General features: G+C 41.2%; 1 protein-coding gene across 9 annotated transcripts in view; it reads right to left on the bottom strand.

The window, feature by feature from the left end:
* Positions 1-17,839, bottom strand: part of KIAA1671 — a 212,717-nt gene that overhangs the window by 149,582 nt on the left and 45,296 nt on the right. The window contains exon 1 of one of the 9 annotated variants that reach the window (XM_080979173.1): positions 15,525-15,590. The exons of the other annotated variants lie outside the window; for them this stretch is intronic. Within the exon in view, the coding sequence (XP_080835299.1) occupies positions 15,525-15,575 (51 nt within the window). The 5' untranslated portion in view covers positions 15,576-15,590. Of the gene's footprint in view, positions 1-15,524; positions 15,591-17,839 lie in introns of those variants that run through there. 9 annotated transcript variants of the gene reach the window in all.

The raw sequence follows: 17,839 nt of genomic DNA on the forward strand, positions 1-17,839 counted from the left end.
GATGGTGGAATTCCAACAAGTAATCAACCAGACAAAAATAGGCAAATCACCAGGACCAGACAGACTATCAGCAAAATATTATAAGAAATTACAAGATTTTCTGATATAACCCTTAAAAGAAGTAATGAATAAAATTTTGAACCAGAGTCTTGGAAAAAGGCATATATCACTTTAATCCCAAAGTAAGACACAGACTTACTATCCGTAAAAAATTATAGGCCAATTTCTCTGCTACATAATGATTACAAACTATTTGCCAATATAATGGCAATCATATGAAAACGTTGTTCAAAGATTTGATTCATCAAAATCAAGCAGGCTTTCCGGCTGTCAAATGAAGGATAGCATAAGGAATATAATTGATGTTATATCTGGAGGTCAGGAATGATCCACATTAATGTTTATAGATGCAGAGAAGGCCTTTGACAATGTGTCATGGATGTTTATGGAAAAAAACAATAGAGATGATGAACTTTGGAGAGTCATTCCAGAGGGGAATAGAAGCAATTTACTCAGAGCAATAGGCTTTGCTAATAGTGAATAACGTGATAAGAGAAAAATGTAGAATAGCTAAAGGGACAAGACAGGGATGTCCCCTGTCCCCATTATTGTTTATATTAATTTTAGAAACCCTGGCAAGATGTATAAGATCAGATGATGGAATAAAAGGTATTACAGTTGGGTGCAAAGCATTCGCAGATGACATTGTGATAACAGTAGAAGACCTGATGGTAAGTATACCAAGGGTCTTGGACAGAATTCTGGAGTTTGGCCAAGTAGCAGGTTTCAAGTTAAATAAAAAGGAAGCAAAAATGTTGGTTAAAAATGATAGAACAACACAAAAAGGACCTACAACAAAAAAACAGAGCTGTTTTAATAGAAAAAAGCAAGGAATATAAACATTTTTAAAGACAACTATATAACCACTTGGAAAGAAATAAAGAGAAATTTGGAGGTATGGGGGAGGATGAAGTTTGTGGGGAAGGATATCAGTAATAAAAATCAATGTATTGCTAAGAATGTTATTTCTATTCCTGACAATTCCAGTAATCAGTGGAGTAGGATAATTTAAACAATGGCAGAAAGCTATCTCCAAATTTATCAGGCAGAGGAAGAAACCAATAATAAATTATAAATTGTTAACGGATACTAAGGAAAGAGGTGGCTTTCCCATGCCAGACTTGAGATTATACTATGAGGTGTCCCGTCTTTGCTGGATTTGGGAGTGGATTGTTCTAAAGAATGTGGATATTTTAGACTTGGAAGGTCTTGATAATAGATTTGGTTAGCATGCATATCTATGGTATGAAAAGACAAAAGTGCATAAAGGTTTCCTAAACCACTTTGTGAGAAAATTTATTCTGTGTGGGAGAAATATAAAAATTTATTGGAACAGAAAACATCTTGGAAGCAATATCTTTGAAAATTTAATGCAAAAGGTGAGTGGGCAACTTATAAAGAGCTGTTATCAGAAGTAGAAGACCAATTGAAAGTGGAAAAAATTGAGGATATATGACATTTAGTAACTGATTGGTTGCAATATCACCTATTAAATGCTGTATTTATAAAGGATTAAAAAATGGTTTTAGTAAAGAAATTTTGAGGTTTGAAAAAGATTTATTAGAGAATAATGTGAAATTACTTTCAAAAATGTATTAACTGTTGTTAGAATGGTATACTAAAGATGAAGAAGTTAAATTAGTAATGATACAATGAACAAGGGATATTGGACATAATATACAACTTCCATCATGGGAAAAGTTATGGAGGGAAGAATTAAAATTTACAGCATGCTGTACGCTAGAGGAAAATTATATGAAAATTATGTATTGTTGGTACCTAACTCCTACTAAATTAGCAAAAATATATAGAACCAAACCAACAAACACATGTTGGAAGTGTAAAGAGAAAGAAGGCACATGTGGATGTGCAAGATGACAAAATCATATTGGGAAATGATTTATAATGAGTTGAAAAAAATGTTTAAAATTACTTTTGTAAAAAAACCAGAAGCCTTTTTATTAGGAATTTTAGGTCCAGAAATACCAAAGGAGCAGAAAAGACTGTTTATGTAGGCTATGACAGCTGTGTGGATGTTCTTTGCCCAAAGATGGAAGGAAGACAAGGTACCTACAAGAGAAGAATGGCTAACAAAGATAATGGACTATGTTGAAATGGCGAAAATGACCTGGAGGGCAAAATGACCTGAAGATAACAAATTTAATAAAGAATGGGGGGGAATTTAAGTTACTTAAAAGAACACTGTAAACAATTAAAACATGGCTGGATTCTAAAAAAACACTTGCAATGTAGTGAGAACTATGGTAAGAATTGAGTGTTAAGAAAATATGGAGAACATTATATGATACAGTATGGAAACCAAGGAGGGGCGAAGGGAAGTCCAGAGATTCAGAGAATCCTATGTGTACAAGATAATGATTGATTTGTGATGATAATTGTTAAAGGTAAAAACGACTTTTTTTAAAAAAAAGAGAGAGCAGTGGGGGAATCGACAATTTACATAATCAGCTACTGAATCCTTGGACCGTACAAAGTCTGGGGTAGAATATAGGCACAAAAAAGGGAAGTTAGTGGGGACGAGGCAGAACAGAAACACCCCCCTTGCATAAAGTAAAACCAAATCCTTCTCCGTTCCTAGACAAGCTCCCAATTCCCTTCAAAATCAACACATGGACCAGGCATAGGCCCTCCAGATGTTTTGGGACTACAACTCTCATCACCCCTAGCTAAAAGGACGTGGTCAGGAATGATGGGAACTGTAGTCCCAAAACATCTGGAGGGCCGAGTTTGCCTCCGCCTGACATGGACTATCCTGCAACAATCATCCTGCCCTCTGCCCCATTTTAATAGGATGAGAATTGTCTATCATTTTAATGCAACAGTATCAGTCTTCCTAACTGCTGGCATATGAGGCCACCACCTGGCTGAAGTCAAGGACGTCTGTGGAGACAACCGCACCCAGCAGGCAGCATTTCATGCTTTCTCCCAGCTACTGTGCAGTAACACTTTGCCATCAAGGATGGCTAAACGGCTCCCATTTTAGCTAAGAGCAGGGCCCCTTACAATAGCCTTTATATAGATAGTATTCTGACTGTTCAAAGCACTTTGTAGGCATTATACAAGGATGGACAAAAAGATGAATTTGATGAAAAGGATTTTGAGGGGATATATAATATAACAGGGATGCGGGTGACGCTGTGGTCTAAACCGCAGAGCCTAGGACTTGCCGATCAGAAGGTCGGCGGTTCGAATCCCCGCGACGGGGTGAGCTCCTGTTGATCGGTCCCTGCTCCTGCGAACCTAGCAGTTCGAAAGTATGTCAAAGTGCAAGTAGATAAACAGGTACCGCTCCGGCAGGAAGGTAAACGGCATTTCCGTGCGCTGCTCTGGTTCGCCAGAAGTGGCTTAGTCATGCTGCCCACATGACCTGGAAGCTGTACACCGACTCCCTCGGCCAATAAAGCGAGATGAGCGCCACAACCCCAGAGTCAGGCATGACTGGACCTAATGGTCAGGGGTCCCTTTACCTTTACCTGTTATAGAGCAGCCTTCATCAATGGCCATGGAGAGCTGTGGCTGATGGAGATTGAGGTCCAAAACATCTGGAGGGCACAAGGTTGGGGAAGACTGAACTAGCTGGGCATTTAGTCTGATCCAGCACAGCTCTTTTATTTGTAGCTCTGCAGTCCTCACAAGCCCAGTGGGATTATACACAGCAGAATGGGGAATGGGAAGACAGTGGCCTTCTATGAACAGGGAGGTGGCATGGGAATTGGTGAAGGAATCGTGAGGACCTCAGATCAGAAGGGCAGGTTGCTGGGGAACACAAGTTGGGGGGGCACAAGTTATAAAATATGCCAGTTTATTTTGGTATATTATTGTTGTTGTTGTTGTTGTTGTTGTTGTTATTATCCCACCTTTTCCTCTGACAGGACTCAAGATGGCTTACAGATAAAAGTAAAAATAAAAAAAACCTTCCAGTAGCACCTTTAAGACCAACTAAGTTAGTTCTTGGTATGAGCTTTCGTGTGCAAGCACACTTCTTCAGATACATGTATCTGAAGAAGTGTGCTTGCACACGAAAGCTCATACCAAGAACTAACTTAGTTGGTCTTAAAGGTGCTACTGGAAGGTCTTTTTTATTTTGACTATGGCAGACCAACACGGCTACCTATCTGTAACTAGATAAAAGTAAGAACCACTACAAACAAAGAAAAAAATCAATCATTAAAATACAATTAAACACTGGTAGAATTAAAACTATATACATATAGAAAATCTGTTTAAAACATACCAATAATTACAATAAAACCAGCATGGCACCAACCCTTTCATTAAAAGCAGCCAGTCTTGTTGGAACAAGAAAGTCTTCATCTGCTGGTGGAATGACAGAAGGGAGGAAGCCTGTCTAGCATCTCCAGGGAGGGAGTTCCAAAACTGTCTGGAAGCAGCCACCACCGAGAAGTCTCTCTCCTGCGTCCCCACAAAGTGTGCCTGTGAGGGGGGCGGGGCCAAGAGAAGGGCCCCTCCCAAAGATCTCAGAGCCCAGGCAGGTTCATACGGAAGAATACTGCCATTCAGATAGCTTGGACCTAAGCCCTGTAGGTGATAGCCAGCACAGTTTGACTTGTGCCAGGAAACAGACTGGCGGCCTGTGGAGCTGTTCTAGCAAGGGAGTCACCTGCTCCCTATAACCAACCCTAATCAACAATCTGGTGGCAGCCAGGTATGTGGGGCTGCTTACATTTTTCAAGGGCAGCCCCGCATAGAGTGTTACAGTAATCCAAACAGGAGATTAAAAAAGCATGTGTCAATGGCCACATCTAAATTGGGATGGTTCAAACTAGCAAGACCAAGGAGAAAGTTTTAAGGTTGGCAGGCAGAGCTAGTGAAATCCAGAGCTTTCCATCACCCCAAGTGTGTACCACTACAAAACTAAAGAATTGGCAAATTCTTGCAAATTCTGGGTCGAGGTGACTACAGTGTAATAGCGCCCTCCTGTGGTTAAATCATGAGGACATTTTGCAAAAAGACTACAGTGATTTGGTGAAAAAGTCTACTTCCTATCAAAAGTTATTTTATTAGAATATTGTTCAGGCCTGTCCACCGACTGCAACCACATTTCTTTTAAAATAAGAGCAAAAAAGATACATACACTTACCGAAACATTCTTCTGCCTAGTGCTCTAGAGAGAAGGTGCCGACATTTTGCTCAGAGTTGTGCAACAGAAAGCTCCAGTTCATAAAATTCTCTCTTCACGCACACAAACTCCTAAGTCAATATTCAGCCCCAAACCAAGACCACACACTCAGGAGAATGTCCTCTTAGGACACTGAGCTCTCCAGCAGCGTCTGCTCCTGCTTAGCTTGCCCAGTCTTTAGAAAGGGTTACAAGAATTTTTGTGTGCTCATTTCAAAAAACATTTATGGAAACGATTTGCTTTCTTATGAGGTATGCCTGGCTCCATCACGATTAACTTCCAGGAGGAATTTGAAAACATTCCCATTTGCTGAGGCAATTGCTGTTGGCATCTGTCTGTCTCAAAAGACAATGGAGTGTGCTTCTCGGGGTGAAGTCAAACTGCTGCATTAGCAGCACTAAAGTGACCTCCCTGGGGCACCAACCTCAGCAGTGTGGATGGAGGTCCTGGGTTGACCAGACAACAAAACCCCCCTCTCGGCCTTGCTGGTGTGGTCTAAAGGAAACCAGAGACAGGTGTTTAGCACCAGCTGGGATGCAGGAGTTGTCTGAAGGAGGTGTACAAGGCACCACCCAACTGTCTTAGGGATTCCACTCTGGATTTGTGTAGGGTTTTACTCCTTAGTCTTTTCTTCTCCCTAAGACATCCTTGGTGGCTGAAGAATACTGTTCCAAGTAACCTTAAGATCATTGGATGGAAGAATGCTTTCAATCTTTTCCACTCCAATTGCTTTTGAATGTTTTTAACTATAACTGATGTTTTTAATCGTAATTGTTTTTTGAATTGTTTTCATCTGTTTCAGATTTTATTTTATTTTCTGCTTTGTTTGCTGCCCTGGGCTCCTTAGGAAGGAAAGGAGGGACATAAATTCAATAAATACAGTAAATAAAAATATTGCCATTAGCAATTATGCTGTGGTTTCATTTGCTGTATTAGTTAATGTTTGCAATGTTGTAGCATTTTGTAAGCAGCCCTGTCTTGAAAAAGAAAATCAGCAAAAACAAAATACTTCTGGTTATCTTTGAAAGGAAACGAGCCACCTCTTGATGACCTCTTCTCAGAAATGCACATTGGGGGGAAATTCAGGATGGCTGAGGCATTATCATTCATTCATTTCATTTATATCCCATCTTTTCTCCAAGAAGCTCAAAGTTGGCATACATAGTTCTTTTCCTCTCCACTTTATTCTCACAACAACCTGGTAAGGTAGGTTAGGCTGAGGTTAGGCTCAAAGTCACCCAAGGAGCTTCAAGGCCTAAACTCATTGCCAAGCTTTCACGTGAACTAAGCGCAATAGAGTGTGGGGTGCAGACCATCAAACAAACTGAGGCTTCAAGTCTCTCCTTTGCTGCTGCTGCTGCTGCTGCTGCTGCTACCTGCCTACTCTGGGTTCTTTAGTGGCCTCTGGAAGAAGAGGCTTGGTCGCAAATGCTGCCTGTCATTTCACCCCAAGTTGTAGTTAGCACAAGCCACAGTTTCCAAACCAACTTCAAAACAGATGTTTCCTTTTCTGGCTTACCAGTTACAAACCACAGCTTGGTTCTGATGTCTGAATTAAGCCTATTGCAGTATAATTACTCACAGGACACATGATCCTCCACCACTGCATTTGAAAATGTTACATGCTTTCAAAAGTAGCCCCACAAATGTGTTTCCCCCCACTCCTAGACAGAAAAGAGAGATGAAAGGACTTCTACCAGTTTCTGACACAAATGCCAATTACCCTCTCAAACATTGAAAGGCAACTGTCTTAAATGCTGTAACAGAGCTATTCATGAGCTCTAGAGAGCTTTAAAAAATAAATGAATGGATAAACAATACAGTTAAAAATGAGCTTGTAACCAGAGCTTGTCTTTGCAAGCCTCCCCACCTAGCAGAGCACTCAAAGTGCCCACCTGCATCGGTCCCAGGTGCAAGCCCTCCCCAGGTTGAAAAAAGGCCCTCTGGGTCACTTCTGACACAGAAAGCAGTACTGTGACCCAAGTTCATTTGGTTCGGCTGGGAGATGGGGACTGGGTATTTTGTTGACTGAATCCGAGCGCAGACAAGATGAGGTTTCAGTGGCTGGCAAGTCTGGGATTTAAAGGTGCCAGCCTTCTCATTACCAACAGGCTCCAGCCCTTCTATCTGGGCCTGTCCACAGGTTTCGAGTCCACCTAGAATCATAGAGTTGGAAGAGACCACAAGGGCCATCGAGTCCAACCCCCTGCCAAGCAGGAAACACCATCAGAGCACTCCTGACATATGGTTGTCAAGCCTCTGCTTAAAGACCTCCAAAGAAGGAGACTCCACCTTGGCAAATTCCACTGTCAAACAGCTCTTACTGTCAGGAAGTTCTTCCTAATGTTTAGGTGGAATCTTCTTTCTTGTAGTTTGGATCCATTGCTCCGTGTCCGCTTCTCTGGAGCAGCAGAAAACAACCTTTCTCCCTCCTCTATGTGACATCCTTTTATATATTTGAACATGGCTATCATATCACCCCTTAACCTCCTCTTCTCCAGGCTAAGCATGCCCAGCTCCCTTCGCCGTTCCTCATAAGGCATCGCTTCCAGGCCTTTGACCATTTTGGTTGCCCTCCTCTGGACACGTTCCAGTTTGTCAGTGTCCTTCTTGAACTGTGGTGCCCAGAACTGGACACAGTACTCCAGGTGAGGTCTGACCAGAGCAGAATACAGTGGCACTATTGAATTCAGCAATGCACGTATAGTACCAGCAGCCAAGGAATGTGGGTTACCATAAAGGCCATGACTGCAGGCGCTAACATCCTGTTACCGGCACAGTTTATGTTAATTTTAATCCTGAATCCTGCCAACATCGTACACCATCCCTGGTGAAAGTCAGCTGACAAGGAGCAGGAGCAGGAGCAGCACAATCCAAAACAACACTGTGATCGCTGTAGTAAAGAAGAGACACTTCTCACTGGCCTCAGCCTGCTGCAAGGATCTCCTTTTAGTTTTAGTTCAGTTTGGGGTGGCAACAGAACTGAAGAAGTGGTGAGCAACAAGCCCCCACACTAGCAAGCCTGCATGATGACTAAAACACACAAGGTTCATTTGCCAGGCCAGCAATTTCCCACATTTGTTAGCTGATTCAAATGTTTTTTGTCTCATTTGTTTAATTTTCCATTCTATTTCCTGATTCATCATTTCCATATATTGTACTTGATATAACTTTATTTCTCTCAAAATCTCCTGCGACTTTGGTTTTGCTCTCAATTTCTTTTCACTTTCTTTTATTTTCCCCAAAATTTTATCTTTCTTCTCATTTTGGCTTCTCTTCTTTATTGCGTTTTGTTGTATCAGAAACCCTCTCATGACAGCTTTACTTGCCTCCCAGATTACTCTTTTTTCTACATTAGTATTCATATTTATTTCAAAATAGTCTCTCAAGGTTTTTTGGGCCTTTTTATACACTTCTTCATCTCTAAATAAGGTGTCATTCATCCTCCATCTGAAGGAGCCAGCTGATGTTAGTTTCAACTCCATCCTTACCGCATTATGGTCGGAGCAGGTTTTTGGGCAGATTTCCACTTTCTTTATCTTTGGTGCCATTCCTCTAGTTACCCATATTTGGTCAATTCTAGTCCATGTCATCTTAGCTTCAGAAAAGAAGGTTCCCTCTCTTCCCAAGGGGTTCTTTGTTCTCCAAGTGTCCACTAAATCAAAATTGTCTATCATCTCAAAAAATGTTTTCGGTAGTCTACCATCCTTGGTAACTACCTGTCTTTGTGCCTTATCCATGTTTGTAGATACTACTCCATTCATATCCCCCATCAAGATCAGATTGTAATCCAAATAATCCAATAAGGTCTCATGCAACTTTTTAAAGAATTCAGATTTCCCCTCATTCGGTGCATAAATTCCTACTATCAAAAATTTCTCTCCCTGAACTTGAATTTCAATTGCCAAAAATCTTCCTTGGTCATCTTTAAAAATTAATTTCGGTAATAGTCTCTCCTTTGCATATATCACAACTCCTCTTTTTTTAACTTTGTCAGATGAGATAAACTCCTGTCCCAATCTCTTATTAATCAGTAGTTTCCTGTGTAACCTTGTTACATGTGTTTCTTGTAGACAAATCAAGTCCAATTGTTCCTTTTTTAGTAAATGAAAAACACTTTTTCTCTTCCAAGGAGAATTCAAACCATTACAATTCCAACTTAACAGTTGCAGAGCCATGATGGGGTTACTTCGCTTTACCTCCAACTGCGCCAAGTGTCTGTTCTTGTTCTGTCAGTGGTGTCTCTTTCTCTGGACCATGCAATCCAAAAGATAAGTTTGCTATGTCTCGTATTCCTTTTTCCAGTGCTTTTGGCTCTTCTCCGGATTCCACTTCTTTCTGTAGATCTTCTCCGTGATCCTTCAGAAACCTATCTTTGTCATTGACTGATCTTATTTTTATCTTTCTTCCTTTATATTTGAAGGACAGGCCTTGAGGGAATTCCCACCTGAAGATGATTCTGTTTCTTCTCAGCAGGGCAACCAGATCTCCGTAGTTGAGCCTTAAGTCCAAAAGGTGTTTTGGAATGTCCTTGAATATCTCCACACTTGAGTCGTAAATTTCCAAAGTCTTTTGGTAATGCAGATTCAAGATTTTGTCTCTCTCCTCTTTTGTTCGAAGGGTAATCAAGCAGTCTCTCACCTTGTTCTTCCTTCCTCCTCTTCCAAGTCTAAATGCACTCACTATCTTAAATTCTTCCTTCCCCAAATCCTGTTGCCAGAAATCTGCGAATTCCTGCGTAAGAAAATCAGCCAAATTGTCTTTCTCACGTTCTGGTACAGCCCTGATTCTTAAATTTCTTTGTTTCTCTTTCAATTCAATCATAGACAATGTCAAACCGTGGTCCTCCAGTTGCTTATATACCGGTGGTATCTTCTCTTGAGTAGCAGTTGCTATATCTTTTGCTTCTTCAGCTATCTTTCGGGTCGAAGCAGATTCCTGTAGTAATTTTTCAATAGACTCTGTGTTGGTATTCACCTTCTGTCCCAAATTATTGATGCTTGTAGTATTCTGGTCAATTTTAACTGATGCTTCAGCTACTTGTTTATTTGTTTCAGCTACTTGTTTAGCTAAATTTTCCAAAGATTCATTAATTTTTCCAAGTGCCTGTGCCAAAACGTCTTCGGACGACATAACTTTTGGTTTAACCTGTGGAGGTGCAGCCCCTGGTATTCCAGATGGTCCAGATGCTGAAGCCCTTCGCTGCAACGCAGTATCTGTCCGATAGGGTCTGCCAGACCTAGTAGTTTTTTCCTGCGCCAACTCTAACTTTCCTCTTCCATCTGCAATAACACTCTCATGAGAATTCAAGGCCGATCCCACGGCTGGAAATTTGTTTTGGAATGGAAAATTCCTCTAGCCCAGTTGTTATTGTAGCAATGTCAAGCCTCCTCTAGGGGGACACAGTAACAGCCAAAGCTTGCAACTTTTAAAAAAGAAAATAGTCCTTATAAGTCCCCCAATTCACATAAAAGCAACAGTTTCAGTTGCACTTAATCAGTTACTTTAAAACCAGGAGAAGTTCAGAAACACTGTATCTCTTTTGCAGAGTTAGCTGTCAAAAGTCCTCTGCTTACCGATAGGCTTTCCACAGAGCGGCATTCCTTATCTCGGGGCAGTCCATTCCCAGGTTTTAGGCGGTGGATTTTAGCTTCCTTTTCCCCTTTTTTTGCAGATAAATACAGTTCAAACCTTTCCCCCCTCCTCTCCTGCAATCCGGAGGGGAGATCGCTTTCCAGATGTTAAGATTTATAATGAATTGAAAAAGGTATTTAAATATACCTTCTTGAAGAAACCAGAGGCCTTTCTCCTGGGCATAGTCGGTCAATTGGTGCCAAAGAAGGATAGAACCTTTTTTATGTATGCCACAACAGCAGCAAGAATACTCATTGCAAAGTATTGGAAGACACAAGATTTACCCACTCTGGAAGAATGGCAGATGAAGCTGATGGACTATATGGAATTGGCAGAAATGACTGGCAGAATCCGAGACCAGGGAGAAGAGTCGGTGGAAGAAGATTGGAAGAAGTTCAAAGATTATCTACAGAAATATTGTAAAATTAATGAATGTTAGAACGATGTTGGATAGAAATTAAGTGGTTTCTAGCTGTAATGCTTTAAGGGAATATGAAAAAGGGGTTGTTGAAAAATGGGAACTTATTTAAAGACAACTATGAAAGATGTTGGGCTGAAGTGAAAAAAGACTTAGAAATCTGGTCAAATTTGAAGCTTTCACTGTTGGGTCGTATTGCTGCTGTAAAAATGAATGTATTGCCCAGAATGTTGTTTTTGTTTCAAACATTGCAAATTGTGGACAAAATGGACTGTTTCAAGAGGTGGCAGAGAGACATTTCTAGATTTGTCTGGCAGGGCAAGAAGCCCAGAATAAAATTTAAAATATTAACAGATGCAAAGGATAGAGGTGGATTTGCCCTGCCAGACCTTAAACTTTACTATGAATCAGCAGCTTTCTGCTGGTTGAAAGAATGGCTGCTTCTTGAAAACACTGACATTTTGGATTTAGAAGGTTTTAACAACGTATTTGGGTGGCATGCATATCTGTGGTATGACAAGGTCAAAGCACATAAAGCATTTAAAAACCATATTGTCAGGAAAGCACTGTTTAATGTTTGGATAAGATATAAGGATTTATTGGAAAACAAAACTCCAAGGTGGCTGTCACCAATGGAAGCGAAAGCCTTGAAAAAGCTCAATATGGAGGTCAAATGGCCAAAATATTGGGAAATTTTGGAACAAGATGGAGACAGATTGAAATTGCAGAGTTTTGAAAAACTAAAAAACAAAGTGCGAGACTGGCTTCATTATTATCAGATAATGGAGGCATACAATTTGGATAAGAAAATTGGCTTTCAGGTGGAAAAATCAAAATTAGAAACAGAACTGTTAGAACCCGAAACTAAGAATTTGTCAAGAATGTATAACTTGCTGCTGAAATGGAATACTCAGGATGAAACGGTGAAATCTGCTATGATTAAATGGGCACAAGATGTTGGACATATCATGTTCGCTGACTGGGAACAGTTATGGACCACAGGTATGAAGTTTACGGCATGTAATGCCTTAAGAGAGAATATTATGAAAATGATATACAGGTGGTACATAACCCCAGTTAAGCTTGCAAAAATCTACCATTTGCCTGATAATAAATGTTGGAAATGTAAAGAAGCTGAAGGTATATTTTTTCACCTTTGGTGGACGTGCCCAAGGATTAAGGCTTTCTGGGAGATGATCTATAATGAATTTAAAAAGGTATTTAAATATACCTTCTTGAAGAAACCAGAGGCCTTTCTCCTGGGCATAGTCGGCCAATCGGTGTTAAAAAAGGATAGAACTTTCTTCATGTATGCTACAACAGCAGCAAGGATACTCATCGCAAAGTATTGGAAGACACAAGAGCTACCCACACTGGAGGAATGGCAGATGAAAATGGTGGACTACATGGAATTGGCGGAAATGACTGGCAGACTCCGTGACCAGGGAGAAGAGTCGGTGGAAGAAGATTGGAAGAAATTTAAAGATTATTTACAGAAATATTGCAAAATTAATGAATGTTAGAGTGATTTTGGATTGAAATTAAGTGGCTTCTAGCTGTATAGGCTTTAAAGTTATAAATAGATTAAGATCAAGGATTAGGATTAAAAAGGTTAAAAGAATGGAAAATTGGTTTTTAATAGGTAAAAATTTAATGTTATATTATATTAAGATTAAAAAGGAGGGAAAGGAATTGCTGGACTAACAAAATGAATTGGAATACAAAAGAGGGAGGTATGAGGAGGTCCGGGAAACAAGTAAATGTAAAAGTAGTGATGAAAAGATGGAATTGTTTTTAACTGTTTTTTCTTTTTTCTTTTTGTATTTTGTATTGTGTACTTTTCTTTATATTTTTGAATTTTTCTTTTTTTGTTGATGTGATTTTTTCTTTGTGAAACGTTAATAAATATCATTAAAAAAAAAAGAAATTAAGTGGTTTCTAGCTGTAATGCTTTAAGGGAATATGAAAAAGGGGTTGTTAAGAGGTAAAAATCTAACGTTACTATTTTAAGACCAAAGATTAGGATAAATAAAGAGGGTAAGGATTTGCTGAACCAACAAACTGAACTGGAATACAAAAAAGGGAGGTATGAGGAGGTCTGGGAAACAAGCTAAGGAAAAATAAGCAATGGAAAATTTGAGTGTTTTTAATCATTTTTATTTTGTATTTTTTTTTCTTTTTCATTTTTTATTGTAATATTTTAAAAAAATCCTAATAAATATCTTATAAAAACACACACACACACACACACACACACACACACACGGTGCTGGGAACCAAAGAGATCCTAGGTGAGCTTCCAAACTTCATGAGCCATGCAGGCTTCCAGAACAAAGTATGTGCTAGTGCAGGGCTTCTGAAAGGGAGCAGTACAGCTCCTGGGGAATCACCTAGAGGGCGCTATGTGGCAGGGCCTCCCCAACAAGCACATCAACCACTTATTTACAACTGACCAACCTACAGCCCAGCAAAATGCCTTCCTCACTTTGTATTTTAAGCTCTACTGCTCTATTTTTATAGGGTAGGGCAGGGGGCACTGGGGATGAGTTTGTAGAACTGAGGGGGCAGTGCCCCCTCCAAATGGGAACCACTATGCTAGAGGCACAATGAAAAGCAGGAAGGCCAAGGCGTGAAGGGGCTGAGGAGGCAAGTTTGACATAATGATTAGAAAATTCATCCAGGTCATTTGACCACTGTCTCTGGTTTGGTTTCCTTCCTATTTTTCAGCACACAAGATACCCTTCAGACAATGCTAAAGAAAAAGTTTTCTCCCTTTAATTTGTAACCTGGGTGCAACTTACTACCCTCCAGTCACCCAATCGCTAGAAGGAGGCAAAGAGACACATGGTTTCCCAGATAATGGGAAACAGAAATCAAACTACTAACAATGTTGTTTTGCCATAGCACTCAGCAGGTGTTTCACCTGTGTTCCTGTGTGCATGACAGTTGAGATGTACAAATCAACAAATGTACACCCTTTCATACAAACACTAGCACCAGTGTTCAATGCAAGGTGTGTAAAGGTAACATGTATCCCTAACAGGAAAATATGGTGTTAGGAAGATGATTGGCTGACATTCATGAACTCTGAGCCAGCAAGGGCCCTTGCCTAAGTCACACCCCTTCCATGGGATCCCCTCCCACAATGAGTCTACGGCCTTAGCCCCATGATCACCAGCTGCTCCTGCCCTTCTTCCTTTTCATTCCAACCACCTGCTTCCTTGCCAGGCAGACAGAGCCACAGAGCAAGCAGCCAGGAGCATCTCTAGCTTCCCTAAATCTAAAAGGTGGATCAAACTGTGCGCGCCACTAGGCGCGCGCCACTGCCCTGCAAGCTCTGATAAGCCCTACTGTTTATTTTTATTTATTTCATAAAAATTATATGCCACTTGATTGTTAAAAAAAAACCTCAACGCGCTTTACAAAAAGAATAAAACAATAAGATTATCAGTAAAAACAGCTAGGTAAATAATTAAAATCAGTGATAAGTTAAAACCAGATTAAATCACATATCAGGACAGGTTTGGTGAAAGAGGACAGTGAAGACCCCTGGCAGGGAGTTCCAAAGTGTGGGCACTCCCAGACTAAAATATCAATTTCTTGCAAATGTGGGACATGTATGATGTACCTGTAACAGCGCCCGTTCCGCAGATGGAAGCGAACGAGGGGCCATCTTTGGGGTAATGTGTCCCCAAGTCATTAAGGCCTTTCTATGCTAATAGTAACACCTTGAACTTGGCAGCCACTGCCGATCTCTGAGCACAGGTGTGATATGCGGACAAGGTTTCACGGCTGCCAGCAATTGTGCTGCACTAATGGCAGCTTCCCAATCAAGCACAAGGGAAGCCCCACACAGAGCCCATTGCAGTGATCCATTCTTGATGTAATTAATGCATGGACTATGGTGGCCAAACCACTACCCTCCCAATGTTTTTGACAGCTGCCATCAGCCCCAGTCAGCATGACTGCTTTGTTTGGTGCTTGTCTCACCGAAAGGAGTTAGGATTCCAGTCCCATATACAAACCACAGATCTATGCTGTCATCTTTTATTATCCTACCATGATTAAATTATTTTCAGGTCTCTCTTTTCAAATGACCTTCCCCTCCTGCTCCTAACCAAGAGACACCAATTGCCCTCCCTCCCTCCCTCCTGACAGACAGGTCTCAAAGCCATGGACAGATATACTTAACGGGAAAGCAAGTACACCCCAATACTGAGAATATGAGCAAGAGGCAGATGTTCTACTCACCCACAGAGACCGTAAGGACTTCAGCAAGTTTGGGCAGTAATAATACTCCATTCTCACCAGAAGATGGAAAGAAAGTGTGCTCCCCCACCTCCGTTTGTTTTGCTCTTTAGTAGAAAGTCATAAGCATATCAGCCCAATTAAAGGCACCATGAATAATTCAGAGAGCTGCTCAATAGGAGGAAAGGATCTGTGCACCGTCTGTCCCTTTAACAGGTGGGGGTGCTGGTGCTAAAGCCACTTCCAAGCCTATTTACATTAACCAACAAGTGCTAGTAGATTAACAGCAAGAGTGCAGCTGCAATTTCAATTTCCAATTATACTTCTGACCAAAACTTCTTTTTCTGAAAAAGGCCTGTTGAGCGGATACAGGCTGCAGTATATGGCAAAAGGAGCAGCCCTTGCTTTGTGGCTGACTGACCTCATTTCCCCCGAGCTGCAGACCACAAAAGGGGGTGGGGGAGAGGAACAGGCTTAGCATAAAAACACTTTTCAAATTAAAGAAGGGGATAAAACTATTCTAGAGCAGGGAATAGTCCTGCGCTCCTCTGATGACCAGCAGCACTTGCAAACTAAGAACCAGCAGTAAACCCTACAAATTATTCATCAGCTGCTCTGTGTTCCTCTACATGCAGCTTCCTAAGCAAAGGCTGAGAGAAGGAGGAGAACAGCTTTGCCACCTCTCAAGATCTCAGGTGTATGAGAAGAGGAAGAGGCAAAAGAGAGGTCAAGATGCTGCTGCCCACACTTCTTTGAGTCACAGACTGCAACCTGCTTAACCCTGGGAGCCTTGCCCTACTCAATGGGGCTTACTTCTGAGTAGACCTGCGCAGGACTGCAAGAGCAGCCAGGGCCAGATGAAGACCTTGAGAGGCCCTAAGCACTGGAAAGATTCTGCTCCCAAATATGTAACTCAAAATAAAAGCAATACTAAACCATAAAATAAATGCATGAGATGATCTGATTTCCTCTTATTATTTCAATCTACATTAGTAAGACACAACCCTGGTTCATGTAGGTGCAGATGAGTAATAAAAAGAGAACGCGAAAGGGGGGAAAGAGTGTGCAATGCAGTGTAAGGAAGTTTTACAAAGTTCTCATTTTTCCCATGATAATGATGACTTCAACACTTTTTCTTAAATATCAAATGTTAAGTTCTTTTTTTAAAAAAAATATATCACATTTTTTGGGGGCGCCCCTGCTTTGCTCGTGCCCTAAGCAAATGCTCGTCTGCCTGCTAGGTAATCCAGGACTACCGGCAGCCTCCCCTGCTTACCTAAATATAAGTGCTGTAAGTCAGCACCCAGAACCTTGGGCACAAGGTAAGCAGCAGTTCTTACAACAACAGCTGAGCAGGAGCCGCCCCCCCCGCCCGCCCAGGAGGACTTCATCTGACAGCAGTGGATGTGGGGAGGGCTGTGTGGAAGCAAGAGTTTGCAGGTAAGACTTGGGGGGGTGGTCATTGCAAAAGGCAGAATTGCCTATCCTGTTTTTCAGGTGCAACCAGCTGACACAGATTAGCCCTTTCCAGGGCTGGGATTAGCGTGATAAAATCTGGACTCCCACAAAGATTAAGCCCTGTTATGATTAAAGTCATCTACTTCCATCAGCCAATCCCAGTGTGCAGTGCTGGGTTCATAGGGAAAAGACAATCGTGCACTTTGTGTACTGAAGCAAGAATAGGAGAGAGCTCACACCATCTGAGGGCACAGGTTCATAGAATCATAAAATCATAGAATCATAGAGTTGGAAGAGACCACAAGGGCCATCGAGTCCAATCCCCTGCCAAGCAGGAAACACCATCAGAGCACTCCTGACATATGGTTGTCAAGCCTCTGCTTAAAGGTTGGAGCACACAAATGAAAACCAAGAGACTTTTAAGTGAAATGAGGGGGGGGGACACACACAATGCCCCGTGCATTGTCTGTGCCCCTCTGGATTTTGTTGGCTGCAGACAACATGGCCAATGGTCAGAGATTAGGGAAGCTGGAGACCAACATTGGGCAGTGGGGAGGACAGTTTCCAGTATTCACCTCTCTCCCACAGATACTCTTGTTCCCTTTTCAGAACATATAAAAATCATCATAATCTCATGATTTCCCTTTTCAGCAACAGTGCAACATTATGATGAAAGCAAAACCCCAAATCCACCCCCTTGTCATTACCCCTTAATGTAAGGAGATGGAATTTCATATTGTTATTAAGAATATTTTTTAACGATTGAAATTGGATGACGTTTCAAGGGTTTGGCTCAACCTGTTGTTTAAAAAGGTGGGTTCTTTTAACACACACACACACACACACACACTTGAGCGATA

Source organism: Podarcis pityusensis, assembly GCF_964106645.2.
Source record: "Podarcis pityusensis genome assembly, chromosome: 13".
NCBI classification, from domain to species: Eukaryota; Metazoa; Chordata; class Lepidosauria; order Squamata; family Lacertidae; genus Podarcis; species Podarcis pityusensis.